This window comes from Sarcophilus harrisii, chromosome 1 (genome assembly GCF_902635505.1).
Source record: "Sarcophilus harrisii chromosome 1, mSarHar1.11, whole genome shotgun sequence".
NCBI lineage: Eukaryota > Metazoa > Chordata > Mammalia > Dasyuromorphia > Dasyuridae > Sarcophilus > Sarcophilus harrisii.
In genome coordinates this window covers 1,983,439-1,999,317 of record NC_045426.1, presented here as the reverse complement: position 1 = coordinate 1,999,317, position 15,879 = coordinate 1,983,439, and the positions used below count along the sequence as shown (strand labels likewise).

The 15,879-nt window shown below is 57.7% G+C and overlaps 1 protein-coding gene across 13 annotated transcripts in view; it reads right to left on the bottom strand.

Moving 5' to 3' along the window:
* The window catches only part of ARPP21 (cAMP regulated phosphoprotein 21), a 138,771-nt gene that overhangs the window by 31,498 nt on the left and 91,394 nt on the right, over window positions 1-15,879 (bottom strand). For 9 of the 13 annotated variants that reach the window (XM_031951380.1, XM_031951388.1, XM_031951463.1 and 6 more), the window contains 5 exons: window positions 14,973-15,202; window positions 7,953-8,165; window positions 2,655-2,824; window positions 2,112-2,207; window positions 1,374-1,634 (listed from right to left, as the gene is read on the bottom strand). In XM_031951380.1, coding sequence (XP_031807240.1) covers window positions 1,374-1,634; window positions 2,112-2,207; window positions 2,655-2,824; window positions 7,953-8,165; window positions 14,973-15,202 — 970 coding nt within the window. The remainder of the gene's footprint in view (window positions 1-1,373; window positions 1,635-2,111; window positions 2,208-2,654; window positions 2,825-7,952; window positions 8,166-14,972; window positions 15,203-15,879) is intronic. The other 4 variants (XM_031951403.1, XM_031951408.1, XM_031951434.1 and 1 more) reach the window with 1 other exon arrangement.

Genomic DNA, 15,879 nt, shown 5'->3' with positions numbered 1-15,879 from the left:
GTTTGCCCGAGCTCGTCCCTCTCTTCCCAGCCCCATCATGTGCCTTCTTCAATCCTTCTGTTCAATGGGGACCGTCTGGTTCACAAGCCCCGGCAGGGAACGCCTCGGGAGCCAGAATTCGCACCGAGGACCTCTTTCTCCCTCTCCCTCCTGCTGGGCCCTGCGCTCTTGCTGTTCCCCCCAAATTAATCACCATGCTCGGGGGGCTCTGAAGCACGTTTGCCATCTGGGATGCTGGTTTTCCTCCCGCAGAGTCCTCTGTCCCCTGCCCTGTGACAGGCCCTCTGTGTCACCTTCTGCCACGGCCTGCCTTGGGCAGTGGGAGCAGGGCTGCAGAGCAGGGGGCCGGAGACATCCCAGTGCAGCCTTCAAAGCTTCCAGCCCAGGACTCTGGGAAACTGGGGGTTCTGGGCCCAGACGTGGAGGCTAATGCAGTCTCTCCCGTGAGCGTGAGAGTGCCGAGCCAGACACGCGCCTTCCAGGTCAGAGTGGAGACAAGGAGAGACCCGTGAGGACCGCCGAGAGAGAGCCACTGTCCCCTCATGAAGACAAGCGGCGGGTCCTTGTGGCCCCTCCCAGGGCTGCTGTGATTTGTCTCTCAAGCATAATTTATCCATGACCCGTGTCCAGGGACAAGGGAAAGCTGCGGCTGTGCTGCCAATTCCGACAGCCAGGCAAGGGGGCTCCTGTGGAGGCCGGCTCTGATTGTCGCGTGCAGCCGGCAGACGGGCCGGGACTCGGAGCTGCCCATTTTGCTTCCCGACGGTAATCACGTGGCCATCCGGCCCGGACCCCTGGGAGATGGCTGGGGGGGTTTGGCGGCGGGCAGCGGAGCGCCATCCATCTTGGAGGAGGCAGTAAAAACCACTGATCTGTGGTGTCTCACATGTAGGAGCCAATTAAGGATGATGAACAGCACCTGTGGCGGCCGATGGCTCATCCCCCCACAGGAGTGGTGGGCACTGGACGTCCGCTTCCCTTCCTCCTGCCAGTCAGCGGCGGGAGAGAGTCTGGGAGAGGAGGGCGGGAGGCAGCCACGGAGCCGCCTTCCCCCGCCCCGGGGAGCGGCCATCCGGGCATCCTGTCCCCCGTGCTCGCCGCTGACGCCATCTTCTCCCCGGCACCGGGTGGCCTGGACTCAGGCCCCAAGACCCTCCCGGACGGGCCTGGACCCGGACGATGATGTGGGGGGAGCGGCCACATCCGACGGGGATTCGCCCCTCGGTACCTGAGTGACCGTCTATGCTCGGCCTCTGTGGCTTCTCCGAGCCTGCCGGAGCGCCGACCATCACAGAAAGGCCGCAGTGCCCCCCGACAGAAAGGGCGGTGGGGGGAGGGGGCAGACAGGCAGCCGGGCTCGAGCGGGCACCTACCTGGGCGGGGGTGGCCTGCGGGACAAAGCCCTGGGGCGCCGGGGAGGGCGGAAGGACCTGCTGGGAGAGGGGGGGCCCCGAGCCCGAGAAGCCCCCGGGAGGAAGCTGCTGGCCCGCGGAGGTGAGGACGTAGGCTGGCTGCTGACCCGGCTGCTGCAGGATGGGCTGCGGGTACACGGGGCCGGGCGGGGGCTCGGGGGCCTCTCCCGAAGACTGCCGGCTCAGGCTGATTTGGCTGAACTGGGTGGCCATGTCGTCTCTCTGCGAGGCGGGAAACAAAGGAGGGGATGAAGCCCCGGGCGAGGGGGGAGCAGCAGGGCAGAGAGGGGGTGGGGCCCCAATCCCGGCCAAGGGAAGACTAAGGGGCAAGGGGAGGAAAAGGGGGGGTCACGGAGGGGAGGACGGGGTGCCTTAGAACTGGGCCTCTTCTCCCGGGCTTCAGAGGCCACAGCAGCCAGCCCTGGGGGCCAGGGGGGGAACCACAAAAGCTCTTATATCACCCCCTCCTGCCACTGTGAGGGGCTCCTGTTTATCAGACCAGCAGGAAACTGAGGCCCCACAGACACACACACCCCCCCCCACATACATGTACACCTGCTCACAGCTGCTCACACCGGCTCACCCACAAGCTCACATACCCGCTCACACATGCACACACTCACACACGCACTTCCCCAGGCACTCTCCACAGCCCCCGGGCCCGAGGCTGGCAGGAAACGCCCCACGCGGGTGCCCTACCACAGGAAACTGCTGCGCTGGAGACACGGGCAGGAGGTGCTGGGGAGGGTAGGAGACGCCAGGGAACTGCCCTGACTGCGAGGAGGGCTGCAGAGCCTGCAGGGGGGAGAGACAAAGGCCGGGCTCAGGCCCCTCCTCAGGGCGCGCAGCTGACCCCCCTTCTCCCCCCTCTCTCCTGGGAGGTTGACTGGGACCTCCCTGAATTCAGGCTCGGGGCAGGAAGGGGGGCCCAAAGGCACTGTGGGTGCTCTCGCTGGGCCCCTGCCCTGCCCCAAGCCCAGCCCGGAGAAGGCGGCCAGAGGGATGAGCGCATGGCCTATCTGCCAGCTTCAGCCTGGAGCCGCCGGGCGGCTCCCCCCATGGGAACTTTCTGATGAACTCACCAAGGGACCGAGTGGCTGCTGTAGCAGGTCACCCACCAACTGCCCCTAAAGCCGGGGCCCGGAGCCCCACACATCTCCCACAACATGAGGAGGGGACCTCGCCCCCTGCCAACCAGGCCACCCCCCTCTCCCCGGCCCGGCCCGGCCCCACTTCCCCTACCTGCGTGACAAGGTGGGGGGCCATCTGCTGCTGGGGCGGCTGCACCTGCTGTGGGCCCTGGGGGGAAGGCTGCTGCTGGGGCTGGGCCCCCATTGGGCTCCTCACAGGCTGCTGGCTGCTCGGGGGGTTGTAGACGGCCGGGGTCCCATCGGGATTCACGAACGGCTGGCCTGGAACGGAAGGGGCCGGGCTGAGGGTGAGCTCGTCCCCCCTCCCCCTTAGCAGAAGAGATGACTCAAATAGACAGTGACCAGGAAACCCAAAGGTGGGGCGGCGGAGGCTGCTGGGAGGCCGACTGAGCCTTCTCAAATGGAAGGACTTGCTCCCGGTGACCCCAGCCACTCGGAACCCTTGGCGCTCACTCCTCTGCCCGCCCCGGAGCGGCTGGGAGTCAATACAATTTAAGGGCTGGCAAACGATTGGCCCCTGGGAGTTTTACCAGAAGCCTAATGCATCTCTGGGCCGGGTGCCCCGGAGGGCAGGGCCACTGGGCCGCAGGCTTCCCGCACCCAGGCTGCAGTTACCTGCCGGGCAGCCCCAAAGGCTCCGGCCGATTTCCTGTTAGGGAGCACTCCCTGCCTCCTGCCTCGGCTCAGTCGCCAGCCACTCAGTTCTGCCTGCAGGCTGCCCGACGGGTGGGAGCCCCCCACCCAGGACCCTTCTCTGTGCCCTCCCTGAAGCCTTCTGCCCAGACCACTCTCCATGGTGCTGATAGCAGCCGTGATCTGGGATTTCCAGATCCCGGCTTTCCCCAGATTGGGGCTTCATGCTCCCAGTGGTGCTGTGGGGGTCGGCTCCCCTTTCACATGGGAAGGAACTGAGGCTCCTGGGTAATGTGGCCGGGGGGACCAGCCAGGAACCCTGTGAGGTTTGCTGGCTCCGAGCTCAGTGCCGCCTCCTCCTCGCCAGCACCGGCCGCGAGCACCCACAGCCCAGTTTGGGCCCCAGCTGTTGTTTTCAGGTGCTGAGCAGACCAGTGAGTTCGCCAGTCTCTCAATCAGTCACCAAGTATTAATTAAGTGTTTACTCTGTGCCCGACACTGTGCTAAACACCAGGAATGAAATAAAAGGCACAAACATGATCCTCACATTCACCTGAGAGGGAAACAAGCCCAACATGTACATGGGGGCCGGGGGGGTCCCTGAGTCAGCTCCCCGAGCTTCCCAGGTAGCGAGCTTCCTTAGAGTCAGGGCCGGAGGATAAGCGTCAGAGGCTGGCTGCTCCAGTCTTCTTCTTGTATAGATGAGGAAACTGAGGCACGTGGCATTTAAGGGACTTGGCCAAGGTCGTAAGTAGTGTCAGAGATCAGATCTGAACTTGTGTCTCTCGTCTCTAGACCTACAGTTGTTTCCACGGAACTTTACCACATGTGAGGTTACCTCCCTCTGGAGGGTGTAGACACACCTGCTGGCCACCTAGATGCATCTACCTGGATGTGACTGGGAAGGTTACTTTGGAGACAGTCATTCCTCAAACCTCTGCATTGGAGATGGATCCAATGACCCGGGTAGATTGTGGGTGGCCCGGCAGTCCCAGAAGCCCTCTTAGTCCTGTGCTCATCAAAACGAGGGTTCATTGTGTACTCGGGACACTTTTCTTTCTTTGTGCCTCTTCTGGGGGACGGGCCGGGGTCAGAGCCTGAGCATGTAGGTCCTGGGGACCGTACGTGGTGGTCAGGAGCCCCCAGTGATGGATGCGTCACGTCCTTCTCAGCCCTGGTAGCAGCTTCTTAACCCAGCACGTGGCAGCCGCCAGGGCAGCGGGCGTGCGGAGCTCGATGGGCCAGAGTCCTTGGACCCCGTGTCCCTCTGTGCACACACAGTCGTAGAACAAGTGTAGAATCAGTTTGAGGGGTGCAACCTCCCAAACCCCGGCCTTCCAAAGGAGAGGAACTTCCTGCATGGAACCAACTTTGTGGGCACCTTTCAGGATTCCCAAGTTCAAAGTTCAGTGAAGAGGAGTGAAGACAGGAGACCATGCAATGGGGGGATCACACACATGGGACAGTGGAGGACAAGAACTTTGGTTCCGCTGTTACCACAAGTTATTTGCACAATGGAGGCTCAAAAGGAGCCATCTCAAATTCATTTCCCTTCCCTTCAAGCTTATCCTAAGGCATCATGGGGATAGGTTTTGAGGCTGGCGAACGGAAACCAAGGGAGCAATGTCACTTCCCTTCTGAGTGGGGGATGAAATCTGCAGGACTCGAGTGCCCTGGGAAAGGCGAGAGTCCGTGAAAAGAAGAGATCATTGTCTAGACGGTTTATAAACGACTAGGACCTGGCATGTCTACGCCAGGTATTTTCTGCGTTGGGAAGCAGCCTGGCTTAGGCTTGAGGTGCATTGTTAGCGCAAGTGCTTGTACGGGAACTGACGGCTCCCCAAGGTTTGTGGAACCCTGTACATAAGCGACATCCCGGAATTTCTCAGAGTATGAAGGGAAAGCAAACCGAATATTTAAGACATGGCAATGCTATCTCCAAGATGGAGCCTGCTTAAGCTCAGATCTGGGGATCTTGGGCCCAGGGATTCCCAACGGGGTCAGTGATAATGATTCAATTTAACTTAATTTTTAGTTTGGGGCCGTCATGAACAAAAATCTTTCCCTTGCACTCAAGTTGGGGATATAATGTGGGAAAGAGTGTGACACAGCCTCCTTCCCATTATCCACGTTAGCGGAACAGAAAGCAAAGGCTGGAGAAGCCCAATTTCTCCCAGATCTCCAGTTTCACCCCATCGCCCTCAGCGTCCTCCTGCTCCAGGTGACCTGGGAGTTTTCTGACCAGTGACTGCCCAGCATCTCTGTGGCTCCTTCTGGCCATTGCCCATGGGAGGTGTGTGACCTGGCAGGCAACAGCACAGCCCAGGGGTCACCCGGCATCAGGAGCTTCCCTTTTCTGGAATTCACATTTCTTTCCCCCTTGATACCCAGTGGGCGACGTCAGCAGCAGCCAATATGTGGAGAGGAAACACAAGGGGAGGATCGAGGCCCAGAGGAGGCTGAGCTGGCTGGGGGGGAGACTGCCCAAGAAGCCCAGGGGAGTAAGAAGTCTGAGGCTCCACAGCTTCTAAAGGGCCCTTGGCTTGGGGAAGGAAAAGGTGTCCAGGGACGGGCTTTTTTTTTGGTGATGTTACGTGTGCGAAGCACGGCTGGTTTAAAAACATAAAACATGAGTACAAAGTAACAAGCTGGGAGCCTCAGTTCTGCCCCTCAGGGTCTTGGGATACTGTGACTAAAGTCATCCACCCCAGCAGCCTGGGCTATAGGGAAGTGGAGGCTCCCTTCCCTCCCTTCCAAAAACGTTTCAGTATCAGAAAAATCTGACAACAGCGAGGAGATTTCTTTTCTCTTGTCTGCAAGGGCCCAAGTCACCCAGAACTTAGTGTCCCGTCTCCCCCAAGCAGCTCCAGGCTGTGGCCCCTGTGGGCAGGGCCAAGGCGTAATGCTGAGGTCATCTGGTTTCTCTGTCTCTCAGAAGCTGATGCTAAGCGCAGGACCCACAGGAAGGAACAAAGATGGGGCCTTCCCTGTAGTCCACAGGACTGGCGTTGGGGGCGACTACTCCCACAAGCTTAGGGTTTTTCTGGGACTTGCTGGGGCAGACTCCCCGGTAAAGCCTTTGAGGTCTGGGGCATCTCCCATTTCAGAGGGCTTGTGGGGGTCCCGGGGACCATCCACGGTGGAAAGGAAGAGCCAGGGCCTGACCCCGCAGCAGCCGGCGCAGTGCGAGGGGTTTCTGATTTGGAAAAAGTGGCACTGAGAGCCCCTGAGGAGCAGGTCTCACCTGGAAGACGGACCTAAGGACTGTGAGAGTCATGGGAAATCCAAATCCCAAGCACAGACACAGAGAAGACAGGAGGCTCGGCAGCCCCAGGATGCAAGAGGGGCTGAATTCCCCAGAGCAGTCAATGGAAGGAGAAACGGGGGGAGTCAATGAGCCAGGATTAGGGAGGATGGGCCCACATGGAGGACTGAGGGCCACAGGCGGGGAGTAGTGGGGAGCTGAGTCAGAGAAACGGGCAGAGGGCACCCCCGGGGCTGGCCAGAACTCGGAGGCTCTAGAAGTGGAAGCCAGAGCATGGGGCCAGAAGGGAGCCCATGCCCAGGAGGGTGCCCGGGAGGGTAAGGGGAGACTGAGAAGGCCCTGAGCGCTCCCAGAATTGGGCGGCTAGATGGTAAGAGGGGAACACTTGGGAAGGCATCCAGGGAACTGGCCCCAGGAATGCTGAAAAAAGGCAGCAAAGTTGCGAAGCAAAGGGAGCCCCACAGATAGTGTGGGCAAGGAAACCTGGGAGGAGACAGAGCCAGAGGAACTGATCAAAGGGGGCTCGTGCAGCGCAAAGGGGGCAGAACCCCTGGGCAAGCTCCGCTTCTAGCAGGGAGGAGGAATGCCATTCATCACTGGAGTTTCGGTTTCTTTTTCTGTAAAATTAGAGGATTGGACCAGGTGACTCCTGCAGGGTCTCCCAGCTCTAATCAGACGGTGCCAGGGATCCAAATGCTTCAGTTCAACATGCATTCAATATATGCTCCCCCACTGCCCCCCATCTGTGCATGGGCAAAACGTTATACTTCCCAGTGTTTGGGGCCTTCCTGGAGATCAGTAACTGCAGGAACTGAGAATTTGAAGAGATTTGAAGGCGGGTGCGTTAGATCACGTATTTCCCAGCCCCGAATTCTGGTGCGGAGCCGGCCTCCAGCCCTAGAGACCTCCAGGGATGAGGAGCTCCCGACAAGAGTGACCTCCTCCTCTTCCAAGATCTGACACCCCAGGGTTGTTCTTCCCCTCCCCCCCCCCCCAGCTGTCCTTTTCCAGGCTAAATGCAGGGAAAGTCCAGAGCATCTGCCCCCAATAGCCCAGAGTTTGCTTCCAGATTTTGCATATTCATAAGACTGGATAATTTAAGTAACCCTCGGGCTAAACCCGACTCCCAGTGCAGGCTGGGACTTTTGCCTCATTTTCTCTCCCCAATCCAAAGCCCCTCAGAGTCGGGCACTCAGGCCTGCTTCGGCCTCCGGAGTCTGGGGGCCCTGGATGGCGCCGGTGTTCCTTGGGCCTCTGTCCCTCAAAGCGGGGGGAGCGGGCACCCCGTCTCCTCCGGGGCAGGAAAGCCCCACCGAGGCTGGATGGGCCACTGAGAGAAACGCAAGCCCAAGACCCGTGGGCGGGAGGGAGCCCCAGTCATGGGGAGGCGCCCATTGCTCCCCACCCATCAGAGGGCTCGCACCGCCTCACTTTTCCTCCCAAACCCAGAAGGGCTCCCGGGACAAGGGCTGGGCACGGCCAGTCACTCACCGGTGTGGGGGTTGAGGAGGATGCTGCCCGGGGGGATGCCTGCAGCTTCAAGTGGGAGCAGGATGTAGCTGGCGTTGCCGGCCTGGTTCTCCGAGAAGGCCCCGCTGCCCGAGGAGGGGGCGGGCCCCCCGGGGAGGAGGGGGCCGCTTTGGAGAGGCTGGTGGGCTCTGGACAGGGACCCCGAGGAGCCGGCGCTGCTGGAAGATTCCGAGCCTGAAATGGGGAGACACGGACGGGTTTGAGGCGTGCGCCAGCTAGGTACCAGGCGTGCACCAAGTGTGTACCAGGTGTGCCCCAGGTGATGTGCACCAGGTGTACAGCAGGTGTGGGCACTAGGTTATAGCAGGTGTGCACCAGGTGTGTACAGGTGATGTGCCCCAGGTGTACAACAGGTGTGGGCACTAGGTTATAGCAGGTGTGCACCAGGTGTGTACAGGTGATGTGCCCCAGGTGTATAGCAGGTGTGGGCACCAGGCAGGCATGTAGCAGGTCTGTGTCAGGTTTATGTCAAGCTGTCTGAGGACAGACATCCTGAGGCCCTCTAAGGGCCACGTGGGCTCTGACTCCCCAGAAGAGGCAGCACTGCCGGCCTTTGAGACTGTCTTAGGTGCGGGGGAGGACCTGGAGCCTAGAGCCCAGCCCCTCCCCCCAACCATGGGCAAAGCCTCCCCTCAGCTGGGGCTGGGGCTGGACTCAGGGAGGCCGCAGTGAGGACCAGGAAGGCCCCTAAATCACCTGACGGGGTCAGGTTCTCGGGAATGGCTCCCGACTCTGTGACACTATGGCGTCTGGCAGGATGGGAAGATGGACGTCCGGCTTGTAAGAACAGGAGGGAAGAACCAAACAGAAGGGGGGGGGGAGCTCTAAGCAGGAAGGGCCCCAGCTCTAGGTAAGAAGCCAGGAGTGGATCTGAGTCTCCTTCCCGGGAGCAGCGGGCTCAGGCCTGGCTTCCAGGAGGTTTTGGGATTCATTCCTAAAGTGCAGCATCCTCTCATTTAGGGCCCCCAGCGCCAATTGTATTTTTAAAGATACAAAGATGCAATGCCTACATTATGGTCATGGCATTTTAATGCACTTTCCAGTGGGTTTCTGAGCTGAGCTCTCGCTGCTGCCCAAAGGCCCAGGATAGAGAGACCCAGAATTCCCCTCCCAGAGCCCGCTACAGATATAGCATCACATCCCTCGGTGGGCCCTGGACCAGTCGGGAGCCTGCTGGGAGGACCAGATCAGAGCCCTACTAGCTTTTCCCGCCAGCCAGAGTGACATGAACTCGGCACCTGTTGACAACTGGGAATCTGAGAAGGAAATCCAAAGGCCACAAGGGAGTCCTGGGGGTGGCAATCAGCCTGGGCACAGGCTGAACCTGGCAGGCTGGAGGCTTCTGGACACCAGGGGCGGGGGTTCCCCGGGGGATTCTGGGAGGGCTCCCGAGGGGCTGCCTCTGTCAGCAGGCACAAGGAGAATGGGAATGGGACGGCCTTGGCCACGGTCCAGGCAGTGACCTGCCCCAAACTCTGTCCTCTGTATTAAAAATTTAGCCTCGTGTCTGAGAAAAATTCCAGTATCCAAAGAGTAATTGCAGATGTGGATGATGTCATCCTTGCAAGACTGCAGCTCCAGAGAATTGTTAAATTATTAACCTTGGACAATTGATTTCCATCTTTAATAATGCATTTCTCGGTGCCCATTAAAGTGCAGAGCACAGAGCAACTAATGTTATTTTCAAGATCCGAGGAAGGAGTGGACACAAAGAGATTTTGCTTAAATAAGTGACAGGCACATGATGTGCTATGGGGGCTGGGAAGGGGGGCAGAGCCCCTTACACTGACTCACTCTGGGCCTGGCTTGCTGCTCCTTTCACCTTCAAATCTTCAATTGCTTGCCGTCAGTGACCCCTTAATGATTAGGGCTCAGAGTGCTGACCCTGGAGCTGGATAATCTGAATTCAAATCTCTCTCCCTTCCTCCCTATCTGTGTGATCCTGGGCAAGTCACTTTACCTCAGTTTCTTTGACTGTAAAATGGGGATAAAACAGGATGGATAACAATATGGAAAATGATAATGATTAGCATGCATTGTTATCCATCCTACACCTGGCTTCCCCGTTGATACCCTGTAGAATCTTGGGTAAAACAAGTGATGGACTTTCTAGGCAAGAGACAGGCATTCGAGAGTAAGCCGAAGTGGCCAAGCTAAACAGCCTCCCCAGTCCCTTTTTGGCTCCGCCAATAAGGTCAGACCCCCGTGGTAACGCACTAACCCCTGGATTAGTGCCTAAGAAAGGAGAAAAGAGCAGAAGCATTCCCACCCACTCTGTTCCTAGGTTTTGCCAGGAATCCTTCCCTAGGGGAAAAAGCTGCAGGAGGGATCCTTGGGCATTCTGAGCCTGCTCCCCTCCACCAAGGATCAGCTAAGCTGGCGGTGGGAAAGTGACTGGTCTGCCTTGGGGCTGGTGATAGAGAAAAGTGGGTCTCTTCTAGCCTGGGTTCTAGATGTCAGAGTTCAGAGCAAGCATGAGCAGCAGCGTTCTGGGCTGAGCAAAGTTCAGGAATAAAACAGTCAATTCCAAAACAATCCAAAAAAACAATTTCAATGTGAAAAAGACGGCACCGAATCAAAGACACAATGTGAATGCGCAGGGGATTCTCTGGCCTGACTGACATTTTCAACAAGAAAATGAAAATAAGGTCAAAAGAACGGCAGAGTTCTGTAGAAGCTCTAGCTGTGAGCTCTGGTAGCTCTTCCGGCTCAGAGTAAGAAATGACTGGGGATGCGTTCTAAAGAGCAAGGTCTGCTTTCTGCTACCGGGCAGAGGCAAGGCCCAGAGAAGGCAAAGTACTGGTGCTCAAAGTTTTGGACGCTGAGAACTTACAGTAGTCAGGAAGAACCACAACACCTTCATCTTTTTTTTGTTTTTGTTTTCTCTGCCAAGGGAGTAAACCCAGTGGTAAAGATGAAAAAGAGGGATAACCAGAAACTGAAAGCCAGCCCAAGGGCAGGAGAGAACTCAGCTTTCCTTGCTAAGCTCGAGGCCCCAGCCCAAAGGCTCAATCACAGAAATACCTGGGGGATGTGCTTTCCAAGCCAGGCTCAGTGCCCTGGAAGGCTACGACTTCACAGATCACTCCCCAGCACTTGCTCACACAGTTAGCAAGTTCCAGGGCAGAATCTGAATAAGGTCCTCCTGAATCCAAGCCATCTCTCCATCGTGCTGTTCTACTGTGGCTCAAGAGCAGAAAATAAAATGATTCGAAAGCCAGGGGAAGCGAGAAGGAACATCAATAACCACTGACCTACAGGCCTACTTTTAAAGTCTAAAAATAAGGTCTACACACGCTGAGGTTATCTTTGATGAAAGGAGTAGGAAAGAAAAAGCAGGATTTCCTGGATGATGCTCTACAGCAGCTGGTGGCGCAGTGGACAGAGTGCAGGGAGACTCACCCTCCCGAGTCCAGATCTGGCCACAGACCCTTACTGGCTGTGACCCTAGGCAAGTCACTTCACCCTGTTTGCCTCATTCTTTCTCTGGAAAATGAGCTGGAGAAGGAAATGATAAACCCCTCCAATATCTCTGCCAAGAAAACTCCAAGGGGGGCATGAAGAGACAGACATGACTGAAAAAAGGACTCAACTACTCCCTCCTCCTGATCGTTGCTTGTCTTGACAGAGGGGCTCGGCAGGTGCCAAATCCCGCCAGGTTACCAGAGATGGACAGGTAGTAGCGGAGGGTTCTGATAAGGGGGAAGGCAAACCAGTCCAGCACTTTGGCTAAGAAACCCCAAACGTGCTCAGGAAGAATTGGGCGCAAGCAACCAATGACAAGAGCAAGCTCTCAAGCCAGGTCTTTAAGGGGTTCGATGAACTGAAAGTACAAAAACGTCCTTGGTTTGTTGATTCTTTAAAAACGAAAGAGGAGGTGACATGGATGGATTGTAAGTTAGACTGCTGAAGAGTTATTTGCCTCCGTGTCATGGTAGAGCTCTTGCTATCACCCCAAATCCTTGTGAATCGAGTGGTCCGACCATTTGGAAAGGGAAGCAGAGTCTGGCTGTCAGACCTCGTCATTGCAGACGACGAGAATGGCCGGCTGTAGTAGGGTTACTCTCTTGGTGGGTCAGGACGAAGCCATGTGGCTGAATGCTGTGCTCTAGGTTAGGAAATGGTCAGGGGGACTCACACCCTTGGTAAGTGGCTGAACCTCACGGGGACAAGGAGGGCAACTTGTCACAGCTTGAGAACCCCAGGCCATCCAGGGCAGCTCCTTCTGCTCCACTGAAGTGCCCCTCTTGTTCATGTTCCCCCTGGTCCCGGGGGCCCTTCAGCTTGGAGATGCTGTGACCCGGGCAGCCCCCATTGCCATTGGGAAGGGTAACCTGTTGCTGACCCGTGCTGTCCACGAGTGGATTTTCTAGAAGAGAAGATAAACGTCCTGGGCCAGCCACAAGGCTTGGAGACCCCTAGATGGGCTCCTTTTGCACGTCTGGGTGTGGTCACTCTAGGAGCACAGACCACAAGCCGGCCAAAGGGAAGGCAGGCGTCCTGGGAGTTCTGGAACCAGGCAATGACCAGGCTTGGAGCCGAGATGGTCCAAGGCCAAGGCCATTTCCCAGCTGCCATCTCCCACCAGCAAAGGCCTACTGGGGAAAGGAGGAACTTTATCAAGGCCGGCGGAGGCTCTATAGGAACGGGGCCATGGCTTTGCCTTGGAACTGGCAGGAGGCAGAGAGGAAGGCTTTGGAGGAGCAGCTGGGTGAGAAGCGGGGAAACAAGGAGACTCAGGGCTGCCGTTCTTCGGGGATCTTGCTGTCAAAGCACCCAAGTGACTCTGTGTTCTCCTCTAGCCCATTGCCTCTTGTCACAATGTGCCCGAATTTAGGAATCACTGCTTGGGCCGGAGAGAATGACGGGAATCTCCTGCTAGCCTGCCCCCGGGTGGCAGATAGACAAGGAAGATGGAGAAGTCTGAGCTATCGACGGCACTTGGGGGGAGGACGTGGTCGGTGAGGGACCGGGACTGTCCGAGTGCAGGGAGGCGCACTCCCTTAAGAGTGTAACGGGAGCTGTGGGGGCTGGGCAGACAGAAGGATGTCCTGGGGGTTAGGGAACTTTTGGGCAGAAGACCCCCAATCTGTAATCACAGGAACGTCATTTCAAAGGAAATGGTGACCACCAAGTTAAGTAGGTGTGGGATCTGGGAACTGACAGCAACGTGGACTGTGGGTAATGGATCCTCAGACTAGCAAACACATGCACAAAGGGGCACATACACACACACACTCACACTCACACTCACACACACACACACAACACTCACTCACATGTACACACATGTACAAAGGGGCACACACACACAGAGAGACACACACTCACACATACACACACACACACTCACACTCACACACACATATTCAGTCACACACATACACACACACACTAAGTTTTAAAGGAAAGGGTTGAGAGGGGAAGGGCTCAGATCCAAGACAGGCCACTCAGAAGAAGAGTGGCCACCAGACCCTCACCCCACATGCACATATAGAGATCCAGAAAATAGATTAGTCAGGAAAAATAAGGAAGAACAAAATCATCAAGTTCTAATGAAGACAATGACCTAAACCCCCCAAAGAAGAAGTGGGGGCTGGGATGTCAGCCAAGGGATCTCCTGGGGAACTAGACAGGGCTCTGGCCTTCGATGTAGCTTCCATTAGACATCGCAGAGGGCTCTGGGGCCCAGTAAGGGAGAAGGCGGCTCTTTCCGAGACGACGCCGGGGCCGAGGGCGAGGGCACGGCCGGGCCGAGAAGGGGGCCCTCCCCGCTCTGGCAACGCCGCCCCGGCTTTCCCTTTCTGATCTCCCAGGGCTTTGGCAACAAGACTGATGGCTCTGCCTCGTGAGCCACTGGAAGAAAATGGGAATTTGCTTTGACAAACTATCTTGCTCTCTCTTGGAAAAAAAAGAAACCCGCTTTTATTGCTCGCACTTGACAAGCTTTTGAGATGAAACACTTAGATTTAAAAATATATGTCTCACTCTCCCTCCCCGAGCACTTAGGGCTCCTGATGATCTCTCCCAGCACATGCGGCTCCACGCGCCACGCGTGTCCCAGTGACTTGGGGAGGCACTTGCACATGCACCGAGGGGCTCCCTCTGGGGAGCGGGGAAGGCGGGCCGAGGGGGGAGGCACATGAACTCAGCTGTGAAGAGCTCTTGGGTGTGCGAGTTTTAAAAGCACACCATTTAATGGGCTTCATTTGGGTATTTAAGCAGATTTAAAACTCATTAACCTCTCTGAGTGTGACAAGTCCCCCATTACACTCTTCTCCCCTCTTCAGAACGCGTTGTCCCTGGAGGGAGGGGGGGGATGCGCCAGCCTCCGGTTCCATTAGTTTCCATGAGTTCAAGGATCTACAAGGAACCCTGGGGCCCTCGGCCTTGGAAGCCAGTGTGGCCCCCGGCCGGGCTCTCTGAATGAAGGACCCCGACCCGGGCCAAGGGGCGGAACCCAGCTCGATTTCATGGTACAACATGAGTTTGCTAGTTATGTGACACAGAAAGAGGTGGAAGGAGGGAAGGGGCCTGCCCGCCAGCCAGCAAGAGGGACCTGCGCTCGCCGACACTGGGTACATTGGGGGTCCCCAAGGACCTGGCCATGAGGGGCACCCCGAGGCCCCGATGGCCACCGCGACGCAGCTTTGGTCTTCTGACTTCCTCACTCCTTAACCGGGATTCCTCTGCACCGAGCGGGGTCCGTGCCCCCGGACTCAGGCTTTGCCACTGACCGCTTCCCTTGAGTTCTCTCTCCCATTTCCCACTTATTTAGGAATAAGTCAGGTTCACAGCTCTGAGAGTTCACCCTGGGTGGGGGAAGGGGAGGAGACGGCCGGGCTCATGGGCATCTGGACCCTGACCTGCTTCTGCAGATGGGACGCTTACAATTGTTGCTTTCCTTTGTGGCCCAAACCCAAAGGTGCCGGGCCCTGGGCCCACAGGGAGGTGCTGGGGAACCCCTTCGGCCCGACCCACCTGCTTTGGAGAGTTTGCCGGTGCTCCTGGCGCTGGACGAGCTGTCGCCCCTGGTCAGCACCGTGATGCCCCCGAAGCTGGCGGTCTTGGTGATGGCCGGCCTGAGGTTGCGGCTGGAGCTGTCCGAGTCGGTGCTGCTCCACGGCCTCTGGGAATCGGGCCATCTCAGCTCGTTCTCCGTGCTGCTCTGGCGACTCCCCGACATCTTCCCCGACCCATCGCGGTTGCCCCTGGATCCCCACCGGTGACGGGGGCGCAAGAAACACCGTGATAACCCCAGGAGGCCGAGGGACCCCGGCCCAGGCCCGGGCCCACTTCCCCAGAAGCCCCCCCCCCGTGGAGATCCGCCATCGGCACACGCAGGTGACCCCCACACACGCACCCACACATGCCCACTCGCACTGTCTGTCACAGAGACTCAAAGGGTGTGAATGGTCACAGGCACGAGACACATGATGGACAGACACAGCCGGCCCTCTGCCCCGGAAGGAAACCGCCAACTCCTTTCTTGGACTGGCTGGGGGGGGAGGGACCGATGGACAGCGGGGTAGCGGGGGGCTCACGCCGGGGGTCCCACCCAGAACAAGACTCCGGAGTAATAATAGCTCAAGTAGTAGTAATAATTTATAAGTATAAATGGTTTTCAGAAGAACACTAGAAATAGGAGCCAGAAAGCAAGGAGCAGACATTTGGTGCCTGGGCCCAGGAGCCCCTGAAAGCGAAGGCCCAGGCTGTCCCACGATCCCCCAGTGGCCAAGAAGGGCCTGGACCGCGCCCTCCAGGCATCCCTGGGAGGATCTCAGCTATCTGTAAGGGGCTTCTCCATCCTGGGTCCGAAAAGTCTCGGAAAGCCCTCTTCCATTCCCTCTGCCTGCTCTCACCACAAGCTTTCCCACCTGACCGCTGG